Here is a 16,629-nt window from a genome sequence, read left to right as displayed (position 1 = left end):
CTTAAGTGACCCACTATAACTGATGTAGGCATACATATTCTTACACCTGAGACACCAGGTGAAATCAAGTAATGACCAACCAATAATAACAATGACTCAGCAGAGTATGCAGGCATTAGTGGTACAGATACACATGCCCATACAGGTGCCTCAAATACAGACAAACTGCAAGATTCCTTTTAAAATATATATCCACAGACGTTAAGGATATAAAAACAAGTGAATATGAACTTTTTACAGTTAAATTAGCCTCTCTGAAACTCCATCAGAGGGCAGTGTTGCTCCTTCCAGACACAGTCTGTGGTGTGTGACAGAGCTACAGTTCTCGCCTAGTTTAAGTATTTGACCCACATTGGCTAAAACTACACAGAATATTAATAACCATCTATATATGTCCTTTACAACGTCCCCTGCCCCATTTATCTTAAAATCTGATGCTCGGTTTGGCCTCTCCTCCTCTCCTTCCCAGCATACAACCTATTGTATCCAGTGTGTAGACCAAGTGTGTAGTGTGTGTAATGTGCCGTGTGCAGACAAAGGGCTGTCACTCTTGCTGCTGGAGTGGACATGAACAATATACTCTGAGCCCCTTGGGCCACATTACACCGCGGAGACTCGCATAAAGGCAACGAGAGAGGGAGCAAAGACGCCTTCTGACTAATGGAGAGAGAAATCAAAAGGGACACGTGGGGAGTTTCTATCTGCTGCTTGATCTCATACAGAAATATAAAAGCCTATTTTGGTCATTTGCAAAGCCAGGGCAGTATAGTTATGTCAAAACACTCAAATGTTCAATGTGACCATACAGCATCAGAAAATATATTTCAAAATGTGGTAGTGGGACTGTTTTGCTTGGATACTTTGGGCTTAAAAATATCCATCTAAATCTTAATCAAATCATGTTGCCATTCATCCCAGAACACGCAGCCAAAACCTATTTCTTTCTTTCTTGTCTTTTAAAATATAATTTCTTGTATGCGTTCACATCGCTGTCTAATTTGTATGTTCATTTGTGTGTGTCCCCAGAGAGGAAGCAGATGGATGGCTGTATTATGGTTGTTTTGGTTCGTTTACTCTGGAGAAACACCTGCCCCATCCAGAGGGAGAGAAACACCAACAAATACCAAAGACCTCACCCATGTGGTAGAGGAACAGCGTAGCTTCAGTTAAAGCGTCAGTGGGTAGAAATGGAGCAAATATGATTAAAAAAAAAAGTTTGTTTTATAAAACGGTCACTATATCTGGACAGTAGTGCATGAGACAGGTAATCTGAAAAAAAAAATCATGTGCCTCTGTGTCCTCCGGTGCTTCTAATGGCATCTGCAAGATTTCACAGACGGGAGAAAAACAACCAATCAGAGCCAAGCTGGATCCTTGCCATCTCTGAGCAGCTGTCAATCACTCGTGAACTCCGATTAAACGGTCAAACTAGGCAGCGCTGATCAAATAGGTGCAGAAGTCTTGTTTTCTCTCAGAGAACTTGAATTACAATATGCAGAAAGGTTATTATGGAATCTTTGCCCCAATGATGATTTTGAATGGCTATACTTAAAATAAAATAGAGCTACAAAAAGCTTTAAGAAGACACATTCTCAGATAAAATCTAATAATGGCTATACAAATCAGATCAGAAACTTCTGGGGTAAGAGAAGATAACTGACAATAAACAGGTTTCTTAAAAAAAATTTAAGCTGCCACAGTTTATTTTCAACACATGGACTTCATTTCAGGCTGCAACTGAATCCCACATGAATCTAAATAAATTATATTTACAAATTGGTGCAAACAGGAAACAAAGTCATAGAGCAGGCTGCATTTTTTAAGGTCCATGCAGCATTGCAATGTTTTAGTATTTTGGCTATACAAATATAATATACAGCAGTTTTCAAGATAGATCCATTCTTTTCATCCTTTTGATGACAGCAGCTTGTAGTTCTGCAGCTGCATCACAAATCAATGTGATGCTCAGTGTGCCATTATAGTTAATAAGCCCACATGCACGTACAGGGTATTCCTCAAATCTTCTGGTGTCAATATATCCAGAAGTCATCCAGCAGCAGTCCTCCTGCCTCAGTCCCTCCTCCTCTAAACATCCAGCACGTGGTGGAGGTAGGACATGTAACAGATCGCGAGTCGCAGGATCTCGATCTTGGACAGCTTCTTGTCCGGTGGGAGCGTCGGCAGCAGCTTCCTCAGCTCCGCAAAGGCCACGTTGAAGGCCAACACGCGCACCCGCTCCCTGGTGGCGTGCGCGGATCGATATTTCGCGGTCGCGCGCCTCTTGCGTCTCTTCTCCTCTCTGCTGAGGGCGGGCACGTGCACAGAGCGCGCTCTGCCCTCTGAGTCCTCGGGCACGTTGAATGTGTCCAGGAGGGTCTCCGTGTCCGTGTCCGGATGTGTCCAGGACAGGTCGGACCCGGGCTGGTCTGGACTGAGCATCATGTTTCTGTCCTCAGACCGGAAAGACCCTGAGGAAAAATATAATAAAAAAATACCTCCAGAGATGTTTGGATGGGATTCTGTTTGAACTGTATCACTAATTGTCGGGAATTGGGACAAAATACAACAACACAATATTAGGCAAGGGGATTTTATTTCATACACGAAAACTGAATTGTTCTACATCAATTCACCCATTCTCCCCAGTGGCGGAGAGTAACTAAGTACATTTACTGTAGCTACAATTCTGAGGTACTTGTACTTCTACTACTTCTTGAGTATTTACATTTTCGGCTACTTTATACTTCTACTCCACCACTACATTTATTTGATAACTTGAGTTACTTTAAAGATTCAGATTAATAATACAAATTCCAAATCAACAGCATTACGATGTTATTATAGCAATAAGTCTTTATTGATGCCCAAATTCCCAACATTATATAAGGTTTTATATATATATATATAAAATATATATATTATATACACATATATATATATATATATATATATATATATACAAATATTAGCCCCACATTAACAGTTGTAATAAAGTGATGTACACTTTAATGCATCAATAATCGAATAATATAATATCAGTAATAATAATAATTGATAATATTATTCTGAAATGGACATTCTACAAAATGAGTACTTTTTGGTGCTTAAAGTATATTTTGATGCCAATTCTTGTATGCATGACTTTTACTTGAGTATTTTTGCACTGGGGTATTGCAGTTCTTCTTCCTCCACTGAAGGCTACATGGAGGATCTCAAACTTGAACCAGCTTTTATTTTAGGAGTAAGGCAAACATTCATGTGATGGGCTATTTCTAAAAAATAAATACAGTTGCCTTTAGTTGTATATGCCATTGTGATAACTGTCTGCTTGTGTTCATTACATCTGTGGTTGCGGCTCTATTTATATTATATTATATATATTTTTTTGTATTGTAAAACTTGGCCAAAGATTAAGGGACAAAGTACCCTGAAATATGAGGTACTCGTGCTGCCCCCTAGTGGCGGATCTTCACATTTCCTGCTCGCAGAGACCGGAGCTGTCCGAGGTGCTGAAACATATCGAGACTAGAATAACAAAAGCGACTTATCAATAACGATAACGACTTAAAATCCATTATTGTTATCTCAAAAATAGTCGAATGAACAAGCATTAGTGATGTGCCATGTGAAATGACTTAATCTACACTGGAAATGGATGGAATTGTAACACTTTTTTTTTTTTGCATTTTCCCTATTTGTTCAAGGAAAATAAATTGTTCATAACACATTACATTACATTACCAACTCAGAATATCTTTCTTTTCTGCGCCAAACTTCTTATATATAGCAGATGAGCAGCCTGTTTCGAACGAGCAGGAGTAACTTAAAGGGTAGGATTATTTTATCTATTCTTTTTTTTTTTTTTTTCCTGTTAATGTTAATAACTAGCCTTTTTAATTTGTAAATATTTTAAGCTTGCAACCAGCTGGGACTATACAAAGAGCAGCTCAAACCTCTGCAAAGACCGAGAAGAGGTGCCGGAGAAGTACAAAATTGTTTTAAAAATGAACTTACCTTGCACATTCAAAAGCAACAGAGTCGATTCAAGAGTCTCACATATTAAAGCTGCATCAATAAACATCAGTACAGGTATCATCAGCAGGTAAAGTTATCCCCCCCTCTGTCTCCATGCTGTCTTGGTTTTGTTGAGTCTGATGCTGAAAACAGGACGTGGGTGAAGAAGCTCTGCAGCTCGTCCTCTTCACAGTCCGTCACAGTGTCAGGAGCGTTAGAGCGCCCTCTACTGTCCATAAAGAAGAACTTTATGACATGTAAAATGTAATGTGGGTTACAAAAAGTTACTTTGTTTTATAGATAGACTTTAATACTTGTATCAACATGGGAGTGGGCAAATATGCTTGCTTTATGCAAATGTATTAATATTTATTTTTTGGAAATCAATTAGCAACACAAAACAATGACCAATATTGTCCAGAAACCCTCACAGGTACTGCATTTAGCAGAACAAAATATGCTCAAATCATAACATGGAAAACTGCAGCCCAACAGGCAACAACAGCTGTCAGTGTGTCAGTGTGCTGACTTGACTATGACTAAAAATGCATGCGATTATCATAAAGTGGGCATGTGTGTAAAGGGGAGACTCGTGGGTACCCATAGAACCCATTTTCATTCACATATCTTGAGGTCAGAGGTCAAGGGAACCCTTTGAAAATGGCTATGCCAGTTTTTTTCCAAAATTTAGTGTAAATTTGGAGCGTTACTTAGCAACAAGCTAGTCAGGGACAAAGTACCCTGAAATATGAGGGACTTGTGCTGTCTCCTAGAGGCGGATCTTCACATTTGCTGCTCGCAGAGACCGGCGCAGTCCGAGGTGCTGAAACAATATCAAGACTAGAAAAACAAAAACGACTTATCAAGCCATTTAGTAACAAAACAATTATTTTAGATCCATTAAATGAACAACCATGCATGAAATTAACATCATAGTCTGCCATGTGAAATTACTTAATCTACAATGGAAATGGATGGAATTGCAACACTTTTTGGCATTTTCCCTATTTATTTATGGAATATATATATATATAGAAAGAATATCTTTCCGTTCTGCCCTGAATTTCTTATACAGCAGACGAGCAGCCTGTTTCGAACGATCAGGAGTAACTTAAAGGGTAGAGTTTCTTTTCTGAATAACGCCACCATGTGAGGACATGTGAGGACATGTGTCTAAATAGAAAGAAAATCAGCGTGAAATGTGTCTTATAGTCTCATTGCCAAAACAAACAATTGCCGCCATCTGTTCTGCCCATTAAAACATACAAAAATGAAAAACAGAAACAGCTCATTGCATCCTTTGTGTGAAGAAAGATTGGGTCATATCTGTAAAGCCTGAGCTGGTGATGAGATTTTTAAAAGCTCAATGAGCCTTTATAGTAGATGGCTGGGAGTCTGTAAACCACAGTGCACAACATTCGGTTCGGTCATAAGCTGTTAATTTCACCAGAGCACATGCTTTGCCATTTGCAGCACTTTAATGGTCCCAGTGCTGATGGAGGTACAGGGTTCGGAGAAGGAGGGTGAGGGTGTGAGGGCTGTAGCTATATCAAAACAGGGGTATTAGGGTTCTGGGATTTTATTTTTGATCTGCTCATCACTCAGAGGGAAATGTCACTGCTAATCATTACTAACATAATCACTGGGAGTAAATCACCAAATGGCCTCCACCTCTGTGACGACGGTGGAGAATGTTTCCTCAGACACCAGAAATGAGCGTTTATGGTGCCATTTCACGTGTGGTTATTGAGAAGGCCTCGGTCTTTGGCTAACATCATTATCACTCTCTCCAAGATGTGACCGTTTCTTGTCTTGTTAATTGGGAAATGTCACCCTGGATACGCTGCTCATCACAGGCAGAAAGAGACGTCATGTGATGAAGATAATTTCTCAGAATGGTTGTTAGTAAACATTAGTATTTGCACACTCTTCTCAGTGAGGATCTGAGGGCGGGAGGAAGTGCATCCTTTAGTTAGACTTTATGTAGCTACTTCATTGATTTGGATATGTGTTATTTATTAGCAATGCATGTGATTATATGAAGCATTGTGTTATAAATAGTTCCAAATGGTAGTAAGCATATGCTTAATTATGATTGTCGATTACATTAATTAGTATGATTATCAGAGGGTCCTTGGAAAAATGTTCTACCCTGTAAGATTTCCCTGGCTGCAAAAAGTTTGAGAACTTCTGATCTACATTATAAAGAAAATGACAATTTTTTACCACCATGCAGCTGGCTGTTTAAAAAGGTCAGATGATGAACAGCTCCTGGTGCTGAAATGAAGTCCAGATCCACAGATCATCAATGAAAACAAACAAGCCAAACCAAGAAAACTTAATTCAAAGTAAAGAATACTGTAAGTCTTTAACCCTCAGAGACCCGCCCGCGATCCCGACTGAGACTGTAGCAGGTTCAACCAAAGGAATCCATTGGTAACATGTCATGTTAGCTAGCTCAATAACGCTCCAAAGTTAGGCTAAATTTTGGATAGGAAAAACTGGCATGGCCATTTTCACAGGTGTCCCTTGACCTCTGACCTCAAGATATGTGAATGAAAATGGGTTCTGTGGGAACACACGAGTCTCCCCTTTACAGACATGACCACTTATGTTATTATGATTTATGACTAGAACAACTTGACACACAGTGCTGAGCTGCATCTCAAATTAATCAGATGATGTACACCACTTCTATGTGACATCTACTGCTGACCTGCTATCCCCCCCTAAAACCCCTGAACCCCCCAAAAAAGACAAAAAACAGGTCTATTCTGGGTCTCAGAGGGTAAAGTCAAACACATTATTTCACTGAAAGGGATTTTTGTCTCATTAGGCCAAAACTTTTTCTTCCTGTGCCTTAACAGTTTAGCAATTTAAATGAGTCAATCTTGGCTAAGTATTTCCAGTTTATTCAATGTTGATTAATGTCTCTGAAAATATAAAAAAAGTCTCTCAGTTTTGTTGGAACCATCTTTTGCCTAGAGGCTCCAGCTTTGGCTGCAGCCCAGCGTCTCAGTATCAGCGTAGATCTAATGAATACATAACGCCCGATCCCTCCACATCTGTCAGAACTTTAGCTCTATACTGCAGATAAGCTCAGACACCTGGCCAAGACTAATGATGCCTTGCCCATGAAGATTTAAAACCCCATAATGAACTATTTCATTTCCAAGAATATTCAAATCAAATGATAAATAAGACATGTGTCTGCACTTTAGTTATAAAGCTAGACCTCCATTGTAAAAACAACAACAACAATTTGATTTAATTGTGGATCCATTGTGAACGTATTATTGGAGGACTTCCAGGTTTCTGTGTCTCTCTAGCGTCCTCTTCCGCCCTTTGCTACACCAATTCTCCTGGGTTTAACTCCTCGTCTGTCTCAGTCTGGACACCATCTGTTTAAAGGCCAGAGCCCCAAACCTCACATTTTCATCTCCTCCTCCTCCTCATCTGCTTGTTAATGTGTGTTAATAAACATGCACGTGCAAAATCTTTTGCTTAGATCCGTATTTCAGTGGTGAAAGAGTTTGTGTTGACCCACTGTAATTTTTATTTTCTCATATATTACTGCAAGTTTTTGTCCAACTTTCTGTTTCTCTTTACTTCCTCCTACTTTCTATCACTAGTACCTTCTGTCGTGTCCATGTGCCAGTTTCCGTAACCCTCATGTGTAACCAACAAATCACACGCTGTAAATGCAAATGAGCTGAAGTAGTTTAATCTTAATTTGGTCCCTTCATTTATCCCACCCACTTCCCTCAGCTATCCTCTGTCTGGTTACCATCTGCTGTCATATATTGTTTCTGCTGATTTGGTATTAGATGACAATCTAATCGATCAGCTTTGTCACCATGGCTACGGCGGTGAGGAGGAAGAGGAGAGTGGAGGAGCAGGAGGAGAAAAGAGGTGAGACACTACAGCAGTTGTGCTGCATTTCTCAAGGTTGTAGGCACGACTTCCTAAAGCACTTCATCTTTTCTAATTCATTACTAAAGGAAGATGAGAAACGTCAGGCAATAATGCCAATGAAAAAAAGCACAAATTAAATTAACAAGAATTGACTGTGTCAGGACTACGGCAAACAATTATTTACATCGTTGATTATTTTGCTGATTAATTAAAAATCAACTATTAATGGTACAGTTTGTAGGATTTGGCGGCATCTAGTGGTGTGGTTGCAGATTGCAACCAACTGAGTACCACTCCGCTCACTCATCCCTTTTTAAGACTGCGTTAATGTGAGCTGCCGTGTGCAAAACAGTGGTAATGCTGTTCGCCCCCCTCAGAGGCTATCCTTACCATAATAACAATACTTTAGGAGCAACGGAAGTCAGATGGCGACTGGCGGTACCATGTCTCTAGAGCCAGTGTTTGGTTTATCTGTTCTGGGCTACTGTAGAAACATGGCGGAGCAACATGGCGGACTCCGTGAAGAGGACCTCCTCCCTATGTAGATATGAAGGGCTCATTCTAAGCTACCGAAAACACAACAATTCTAAGTTTCAGGTGATTATACACTAATGAAAGCATAGTTATGAATATTATATTCCACTTCTGCTAATAGATCCCCCGAAATGTTGCAAATGTTGCTTTAAGTCGTTCAAATCAAAGGAAAATCCCAAAACTGCTGAAAACAGGGAGTGTTAATCATCCCCTCGCTTAATGACGTATGACTTCAAAGATTAATCAATCATCAAAATAGTTAGCAATTAAATTTCTGTCCATCAACTAATCGATTAATTGCATAGTTTCAGCCCTAGACTGTGTGTGTTAGCTGGGAAGATGGGATCAAAATTGAAGGTATCTTATTTGAAGAATAAAATACAGAATGTATGACAGAAATAGTATATATATATATATATATATATATACTGTATGTTTCGATTGGTTATCAGAGTCTTGTTCCCTGCTAACATGCATAAATGTGCAGTTTGTCTACAGGCAAGCATACAACACCTATGAAGAATAAAGTCTCTAATACAGTAAATGAATGATTAATAAATATTAACTTTGTTTAAATATGGAACCATTCTTTCAAGGAAATTGAATGGAGTTGTACAAAGGTTGTGCCATGCACTTTCCAAAAGAAAAGTAAAGTTAAATGCTGCTGCTATAATCTAATTCAGTGGAGTCGTCTCCTTGTCTTTTGTTTATTGACAACATAACAAACAATCTAGGCACCTTAACAAGTTTTATACAGTTTTACTTCCAATCTGGCATTTTGTTCATTTTTGTTTTCAGGGCACAAAATTCCCAACTGTAAAGTAAGAGAAAGAGCATCCCGGAGGAGCAGGACGAGGCAGTAAACACACCATTTACAAAATATAATTGATTGAAGAGAAGCTTAAATGGAAAAGCAGAGTAGATGGATTTGTTGCACACCTGAGGATAACACAGAGGAATGCCTGTATGAGGTATTATGTAAGTTAAAATTATCTCCTTCAGCCAATTCAGAGAGACAGATATTACAGAGGACACCTGTTTCTAACTCCTCAAGGGCAGTTAATGTGCAGCAGAGAGGCGTAAGACATGATAAAGAGGGAGACTTTCACTCAGTCAGAGAGTTTACTCTGGAAGCAGTGACTCTTATCAGGGCCCATGCCTGCGCTGACATTAAATAAATATGCACGAGGTTTGTCTGTCATCCACTCTATTAACAATGTTTTGCTGCCAGACACTGTCACAGTTCAGTGAACATCACTTCATCGTGTTGCCTTCAGGGGCTTTGGCTCAGAAAACCCTACTTGGCTGACAAAATATAGTAAGTGACTTATTATCCCGATGAGGACAGACGAGAAGAAAAGGTGAGCATAGATTGGGATTATAATATATGTCGCATTGAAGTATATCTTTAGTTTAGCTGTATAGCAATGTTGCCCTTGATAAAACACAACAACTACAATGGCAGGGAGCATTTAAAATTAAATTAAAATAAAAAAAGAGGAGGACACAAAGTAATCAAAGTTATAGTCATGTCAACAAATGTAGATTCTTCATTTCAACTTGTTAATGTCAATTCTTCTCTGTTTCCTTTTCTGTTTTGTTGCAGAGGAGATGTGTATCTCTCCTTATTTTGGGACCAACTGTTGCCAGGAAACTCACAGTCACAGCTGTCAGCTTTAGCAGACCCTTATTGCCCCTTTATAACTGAACTGAGGGCAGTTTATTGGTCTGATATAAGAACAGCCAGGAATGTAAAATGATTAAAATACCTGGTAATAAGTCAGGCCAAATTAAATATGTACAGTAGGGCTGCTCCCTCGATCGTTTTGGTCTTAGTTGACAAAGATTTCTTTTGTCAATTAGTCGTTTTTTTATGCTTTTTTTTCATGCTGAATGATTTATTTTTGAGAAACTTATGAACACATCTCTGGTAAACACAATATTTAAAGTGGTGCTTTTGTGTGATTCTTTGCAGAGAAACTCCGTTTTACAGATCTGTTGATTAAATCAACTAATCGATTAGTCAAGAAAATCGTATGAGTGTTAGTCGACTAAGAATTCCTTTGGTCGAGGACAGCCCTAATGTACAGTATAAAAAGGATTTTGCAGATAACCTGAAAGAGATGTTAACATTAATCCAAATGGAGACTAGCACAGATGTGTGAGGAACTGAAGGTGAGAGAAAGATTAATTTGCACGTTCCTCTCTTGAGGCTTTCATTGTTGGATCCCTTGATATGGAAAGAGACTGTTGTTTTGATATTGTCTTTCACAGATTTTAATTTACTCTGTGATTTTGAGAACTCATTCTCATTGGGGATGTTTTCAGTTTTAGTCACACTCCACCCATCCTTTTTACAGAAAATGAGCATAATCCACCTTGAGATCAATACAACATGCCTGCTGTTCCATATAAGGTTACTTACTAGCAGGTTTTTTCTTTATTCATTACTTTCACCAAAAGTAAAGACGGCTCTTATTTATTTATAACAAAAAAAGTCAGAGGATGAAAGAGTTCAAGGACGATGAATCACACAATCACACTTTTAATGTGATGTTCTGCAATTAAATGTGGCAAATGATTAGACCCGTGCATTGTTATTTTTATGCATACAAGTGACAGATGCTTGTTAGCACTCTGAGTCACCAGCTGTCTTTCACGTTTCACTGTCTCGCACAAAATCTAATGTTACAGCGACATAAAGTTCATCTCCTGGCAGGAACTGTGATCCAATTACTGTATATGCTCCATCCACTGTGTATTACTGTTGTACCATCACAGGACAGGATCACAAAGTTTTATTACACTTTTAAACTTTGGATGAAAAGCCAACAACGGCACAACTGCTACCATGTCAGTCATGTGGAATGGTGACTTCCTCACTGCAGGTGAGCAACTTGGTGATAACTACTGTATGTGCTGCTCCCTAGTGGACTATAACTATTTTGCTGAGAAAAGTAAATTCATGGGAGTTATTTCTTGTAATTCAATCTCAGTCACACATAATGTAGCTGATGATGAACTCACCATCAACTGATGTTAAGAGAAGGTGACATGTCTGTGCTTCAGGGCTGGTGTTAACATTGACAATGGGGTCAGGGACCTTTTCTTAAAGATCTGCTTTAGTCATTTGTTTTTCTGATATAATCAGATACTTTCTGTGTGTTTGATCACTGGGCTATGATGGTGAAACAGGAGAGGAAGTGCCTGGTTTAGCAACTATTTTGAAGATATTTTAGAAGCCTCTACAAGATCTAAACTTCCTCCATCTGAAACAACTTGAATGACTTTTAATTTGTAACCGTATCAGGCAGCGGTGCTGAGATTGTGCCAACAGTATAACGGTAAATCCTGGACCTCTGTTTACTTTTGGTCATTGGAGTGATTAGATCGGTGACATTAATCTGTTAAAGGTTGCAGTTTGCATGCTTTACAATGATCCTGTTCTGCCAATCTACAGCCACAATTCATGACTCACCATCTGGATGGCTGTTACTCTCTTTCCTCCTCAAGCTCTGGCAGATATTCACAAACTGTGATTAAACCATAAACTGCATCAAATCAATCTCTTTACTGGGGGAGGAACTGGGCACTGTCGCCATCTAGTGGTAAAAAGTAGGAGTAGGAAAAAGGGTGGACTAGAGGCCAATGAGCTCCTGGGCACTGACCCCATCGCTATCTTGCCTCTTGTCAGTGACATTTTGCAGGTTAACCAAACACTGCACAATAATATTAGTATTCTGTTCATGCTGAAGATGAAGAGTCCAAAGCTCCCTGACACAGTGACACCCCTTCCCACAGGTGGTATACAAGACACTATCAGTGGTTTCCAACCTTTTTCCTTAAGGGACCATTTTTCTATCATTGAGTAAACTAGCGACCCCTGACTAAGTGATACATTTTATGGATATTTCATATTTCATTCAGTGCATAACAGTAACAGTACAGAACAACTGATAACTGTACAATTAACTCAAATAGTGAACGCAAAAACTGCAGTAAGTTTGCATAAAATGAGAAATTTGGATGAATTCTGAGCAAATTATTTCCTGTGAATATTGCATCAGAGATGTGTTTTCCTGCTATTTTGAGGATTTTTTTTTATTTTTTTTATGTATGTTTAACAATCATACATACTTATCAGGCTCCATTTTTTGGACAAATTCAGTGTTTTCTTCTCCCTGACGCTTGGCCATTGTTCTATTAGCTCTTTGGTTGTTTTAACTTCGTACTTTTCTAATACAGGATGAGGTTGTTTAGCAGAGGAGAGAGTCAGTGAATATAACTTGAGTTCACGTCTTCACCGTGCCCTTATCCTGTTTATGTCTTAACAAATAATAATCCAAGGTTTAAAAATAACAATTCCATTTAGTTCTCTTCACAGAAATGAATGAAATGTTGAGATATAGGCCAACTGCATATTTTTAAAAAAGTTGTTTTACAGCCTTTATAATCAAGAAAGCCTCGCCACCCCCGTGAAGCTTTGGCGATCCCTACTGGGGGTCGGCACCCCCAGGTTGGGAACCAGTGCACTATAGGATACTAAACAAACTTTTGGAAAAGAAGCATCAAAGGAAAACTGTTACGCAGGTTATATTTGTGTTCAGTTATATATCTGTTCTGCTAACAACTATATTTAAATGTATTTACTAATTTTAATGTAGATCTTCTGCAGCCCAAGTATGCACTCTGCAGCTGTAGGAAAAAATCTAATTATAATGAAAATAAAAAATGGATCGGACGTGGTATCCTTACTCAACTTAGATTCTCAGTATGAAAGGACTCAGATCAGTATGAGGAGCAAAAAAGAAGAGATTGGGACATCCCTTTTTACGTAGCCCTGTCTTTTTACAATAAAAAAAGAGTTACTTCCAACAGACACACTAGTTTGGGGGCTTCTTGATCCCTTAGGCCCCTGGTAAGCCAGTTTGGTAATCCCTCCATGGGTATGTTAGTGTTGTCCTTGTCACATTTACAATAAAATTTGTACTCTTATTCTACTTTTGTAGCATCTGCATACTGTTGCAACATAGGTGCAGTAAGTATAAGCAGCGTTCTATTTAAAGTTTGGCCACGTATAAAAAAGACCAAACAGCTGTATTTTCTCACATTGGCCATATGATGGCAGTGTAGGCTACACTTTCATATTATTATCCAGCATTTATCATAATGACAAACAAGCTAAAAGCCTCTGTATGTACGTGTATGTACCTTTTTAGTACCCCTATGTATTCTATAACTGCATGGTTGTGGTTTTGTGTAAAGCAGCTCCTAAAGGTGTGCTGCAGATGTTCTGTCGAGCCTGACGCATGTAGTAGAAAGTGTGAAACAACATTGCAACAAATCAATCTGGGATCATGTAGCTCAATACATCACATAAACCATGAAAACATACCTCTGGGCAAAACACACACGATCCCCTCCCGTCACAACAGAGGGAATGCAGCCAGAGGCTCAATATGAAGCACAATGAGGACCAACATACTGATGGTGTAAAAAACAGAGAGGCCACACAGATGAAAAGAGTCGGCCTCGTAAACAACAGAATTCCTCATAATTTTAAATTTGAACATGCATGTGGCAAATACCTACCAACCCTTAAAACCTGAATCAACTTTAATAAGCGAGAAAAAGGAGAGACAATGGGAAGAAAGGTAGCTGACAAAGCGTATCCATATGTCTCACATGCATGTACGCCTATGATAATAGTAGTTGTTCATTAACCCCTCCTCCTCCTCCTCACAGTGGCTGGATAGATTAAGAACTTTTTGGTCCCAGATGTGTGCCAGCTCATGTCTCATGCCTTTGATGTCCACTGCTGAGTCTTTTTTTTTTGCTTTTTACAGGGCAACATTCGTGAGCGGGCTTGACCGCAGGCAACTGTTTCTTTAGAGGAGAGTAATGTAAAGGAAAACAGAGCTGGAGAGCAGTAACAGTAGAGCAAGAGGATCACTGGGCCACATCTGCTTCATGTGGTTTCGAAGACATCAGGAGTGGCACACAACTTTTAGACATCTTGTGCCCAGACAGACAAAGGCAGACACGCATGCTCTCAAACATCCACGCAGTTGCTGTATAAAAGACACAAAAACAGTAGACATGGTGCAAACCTACGCTCTGTTTGTTTCTGGGAATAGACTAAAAATGGGAAAAGCACACATTGCCTTGAAGTAGAAGATGTATGTGCAAGAGTATTATTGTAAGTTTATCCTGTGTTTAAAACAAGCTAAATCTGCAGCTGGTTTCACTAACATAACATATTCTTGGCTTTTAGTGGAACGTAAATTCCACTTCCAATTTAAATATGCTGTCCAGGCTCAGTAAAAGATTATGTAGATAATGTTGATGAGAGTCCTGAGAGAGGCAGCTGATTGGATGATGCACTTGATTGCTTATTGGCAGCAGCACCTGTGAGAGTGCAAATGAGCCAGAAGGCTGTGTGTTGAGAGTCGTGGTGTATAAAAGCAGCATCTTGAACACTGCTCCATAATGAGCTGCTCTTTCCATCAACACACCAGCTGATTTTGAAGCTCATCATTTGACATCTTGCATCAGAATGGGTAAGTTCTTCAGCTCTGTGCTCTCATATTTTTCTGAGGGTTTTGGCAGTATGGGTCTCAATGTTTCTGATCTGATGTGCCCTCATTTCTGAAACTTTAATTCTTGTTTTAGAAGCGCAGAGAGTGTTGATCGTGTATGCCCACCAAAGCTCCAGCTCATTCACTGCTGCAGCCAAAAATGCCGCTGTGGAGGCTTTAACAGCTCAGGGCTGCAAAGTAGAAGTATCTGACCTGTACACCATGAACTTTAAAGCCACTGCTACTGCCGAGGACATCACTGGTATATCAATGTCTCACTGGTATTAAAACAGTTTTGATTTGGTCTTCAGAATTAAAGGAAATATTTTGTTTCTGCAGGAGAAGTCAAGAATGCTGACAACTTCCGTTATGCTGAGGAGACCAAGCTGGCGTGGGAGGAAGGAAACCTGTGTGATGACATCACTGAGGAACAACGCAAACTCACTCAGGCAGACCTCATCATCTTTCAGGTAGAACCTGAGTGACGGTAATGTGTTTGTGTTAAGCCCTCTATTGTTACTAACTTTAAGCCCTACTCCTCAGTTCCCCATGTACTGGTTCACTGTTCCTGCCATCATGAAGGGCTGGATGGACCGGGTGCTCACACTGGGATATGCCTACTCAAATGAGAAGCGATACAGCCGGGGAATCTTCAAGGTAAGGGATCAAATCATGAGGTTTGCTTTGCTAGTCTAAAGCTTTTTTTACTCCCTCTCTAATCTGTTGGCTTTCTGCACAGGACAAGAAAGCCATGCTGTCCTTCACCACTGGGTCTCAGGAGTCCATGTTCAGTGCAAATGGCATTAATGGAGACATGAATGTCACACTGTGGCCACTACAGGTACTGCATCAGGATGAATTGACTCAACCAAGCATTAAATGAGCTGTTAAGTCGCCATAAGATTATCAAGTGACTATATCAACACTAATTTGTTTCTCTCTCCAGAACGGCATCCTGCACTACTGTGGCTTCCAGGTTCTGGCCCCTCAGATCTTCTGGGCTCCGTCTCACGTTTCCTCTGAGGCTCGCAACACCATGCTGGAGGGCTGGCGTAAACGGCTGCAAGGCCTCATGGGAGAGAAGACACTTTCTTTCACTTCCATGGACTGCTTTGACAAGGAGAAGGGTTACCAGCTGAAGCATGAGGTCCATGAGAAGCATGCTGCCAAGGAGTTTGGCCTGAATGTGGGGATCCACCTGGGAAAGGCGCTGCCACCCTTCAACCAGATGAAAGCTGGAATCTGAAGACAGCGGGGGTCTCATTTTATTGAGTGCCATGACTGTCTTTAATTGTATGATGGAAAAATAAAAGGCTGACTGAAATATTCTGACTTTCTATTAAATGAGTACAGGGTGCATATACAATGTCATGATCCAATCATGAAGTGCTGGGTTCTTGTACTGGGTTTTGCATATACAAGAGGTAGAGCCAAGAAATCCATGTAAAGGACTCTTAAGTGGTCAGCATTTGCACAATAGTTCAGTCTTGGTAATTGATTCACCACTGGGTTGTCTGCTTTAATGGCGCTACAGTTACTGTGTATTACAGTATGGGCTATTTTCTGTACAAATGGTAATGAGGCCACA

At 39.8% G+C, this 16,629-nt stretch overlaps 2 protein-coding genes across 2 annotated transcripts; one reads left to right on the top strand and one right to left on the bottom strand.

The window, feature by feature from the left end:
• Window positions 1-1,637: 1,637 nt before the first annotated feature.
• On the bottom strand, window positions 1,638-2,539 carry LOC119500702 (helix-loop-helix protein 2-like). Its single transcript, XM_037790553.1, has one exon. It carries the CDS (start codon window positions 2,440-2,442, stop codon window positions 2,086-2,088), a length of 357 nt encoding a protein of 118 aa, XP_037646481.1. The 5' UTR covers window positions 2,443-2,539; the 3' UTR covers window positions 1,638-2,085.
• Window positions 2,540-14,863: 12,324 nt separating this feature from the next.
• Window positions 14,864-16,365, top strand: LOC119499765 (NAD(P)H dehydrogenase [quinone] 1-like). The gene is made up of 6 exons (XM_037788937.1): window positions 14,864-15,023; window positions 15,136-15,303; window positions 15,381-15,511; window positions 15,585-15,698; window positions 15,781-15,882; window positions 15,988-16,365. The coding sequence occupies exons 1-6, from the start codon at window positions 15,020-15,022 to the stop codon at window positions 16,285-16,287; spliced, it is 819 nt and encodes a 272-aa protein (XP_037644865.1). The 5' UTR covers window positions 14,864-15,019; the 3' UTR covers window positions 16,288-16,365.
• The last annotated feature ends 264 nt before the right edge of the window (window positions 16,366-16,629 follow it).

Source organism: Sebastes umbrosus, chromosome 13 (assembly GCF_015220745.1).
Source record: "Sebastes umbrosus isolate fSebUmb1 chromosome 13, fSebUmb1.pri, whole genome shotgun sequence".
NCBI classification, from domain to species: domain Eukaryota; kingdom Metazoa; phylum Chordata; class Actinopteri; order Perciformes; family Sebastidae; genus Sebastes; species Sebastes umbrosus.
This window is presented reverse-complemented; position numbering and strand designations above follow the sequence as displayed.

Bases quoted from the DNA above. Each gene is read 5' to 3' on its own strand.
- LOC119499765 (XM_037788937.1), top strand. The intron at 15,512-15,584 runs GTAGAACCTGAG...CCTACTCCTCAG, and splicing joins CAGACCTCATCATCTTTCAG to TTCCCCATGTACTGGTTCAC. The intron at 15,699-15,780 runs GTAAGGGATCAA...CTTTCTGCACAG, and splicing joins ACAGCCGGGGAATCTTCAAG to GACAAGAAAGCCATGCTGTC.
- LOC119500702 (XM_037790553.1), bottom strand. From the start codon at position 2,442: ATGATGCTCAGTCCAGACCAGCCCGGGTCCGACCTGTCCTGGACACAT.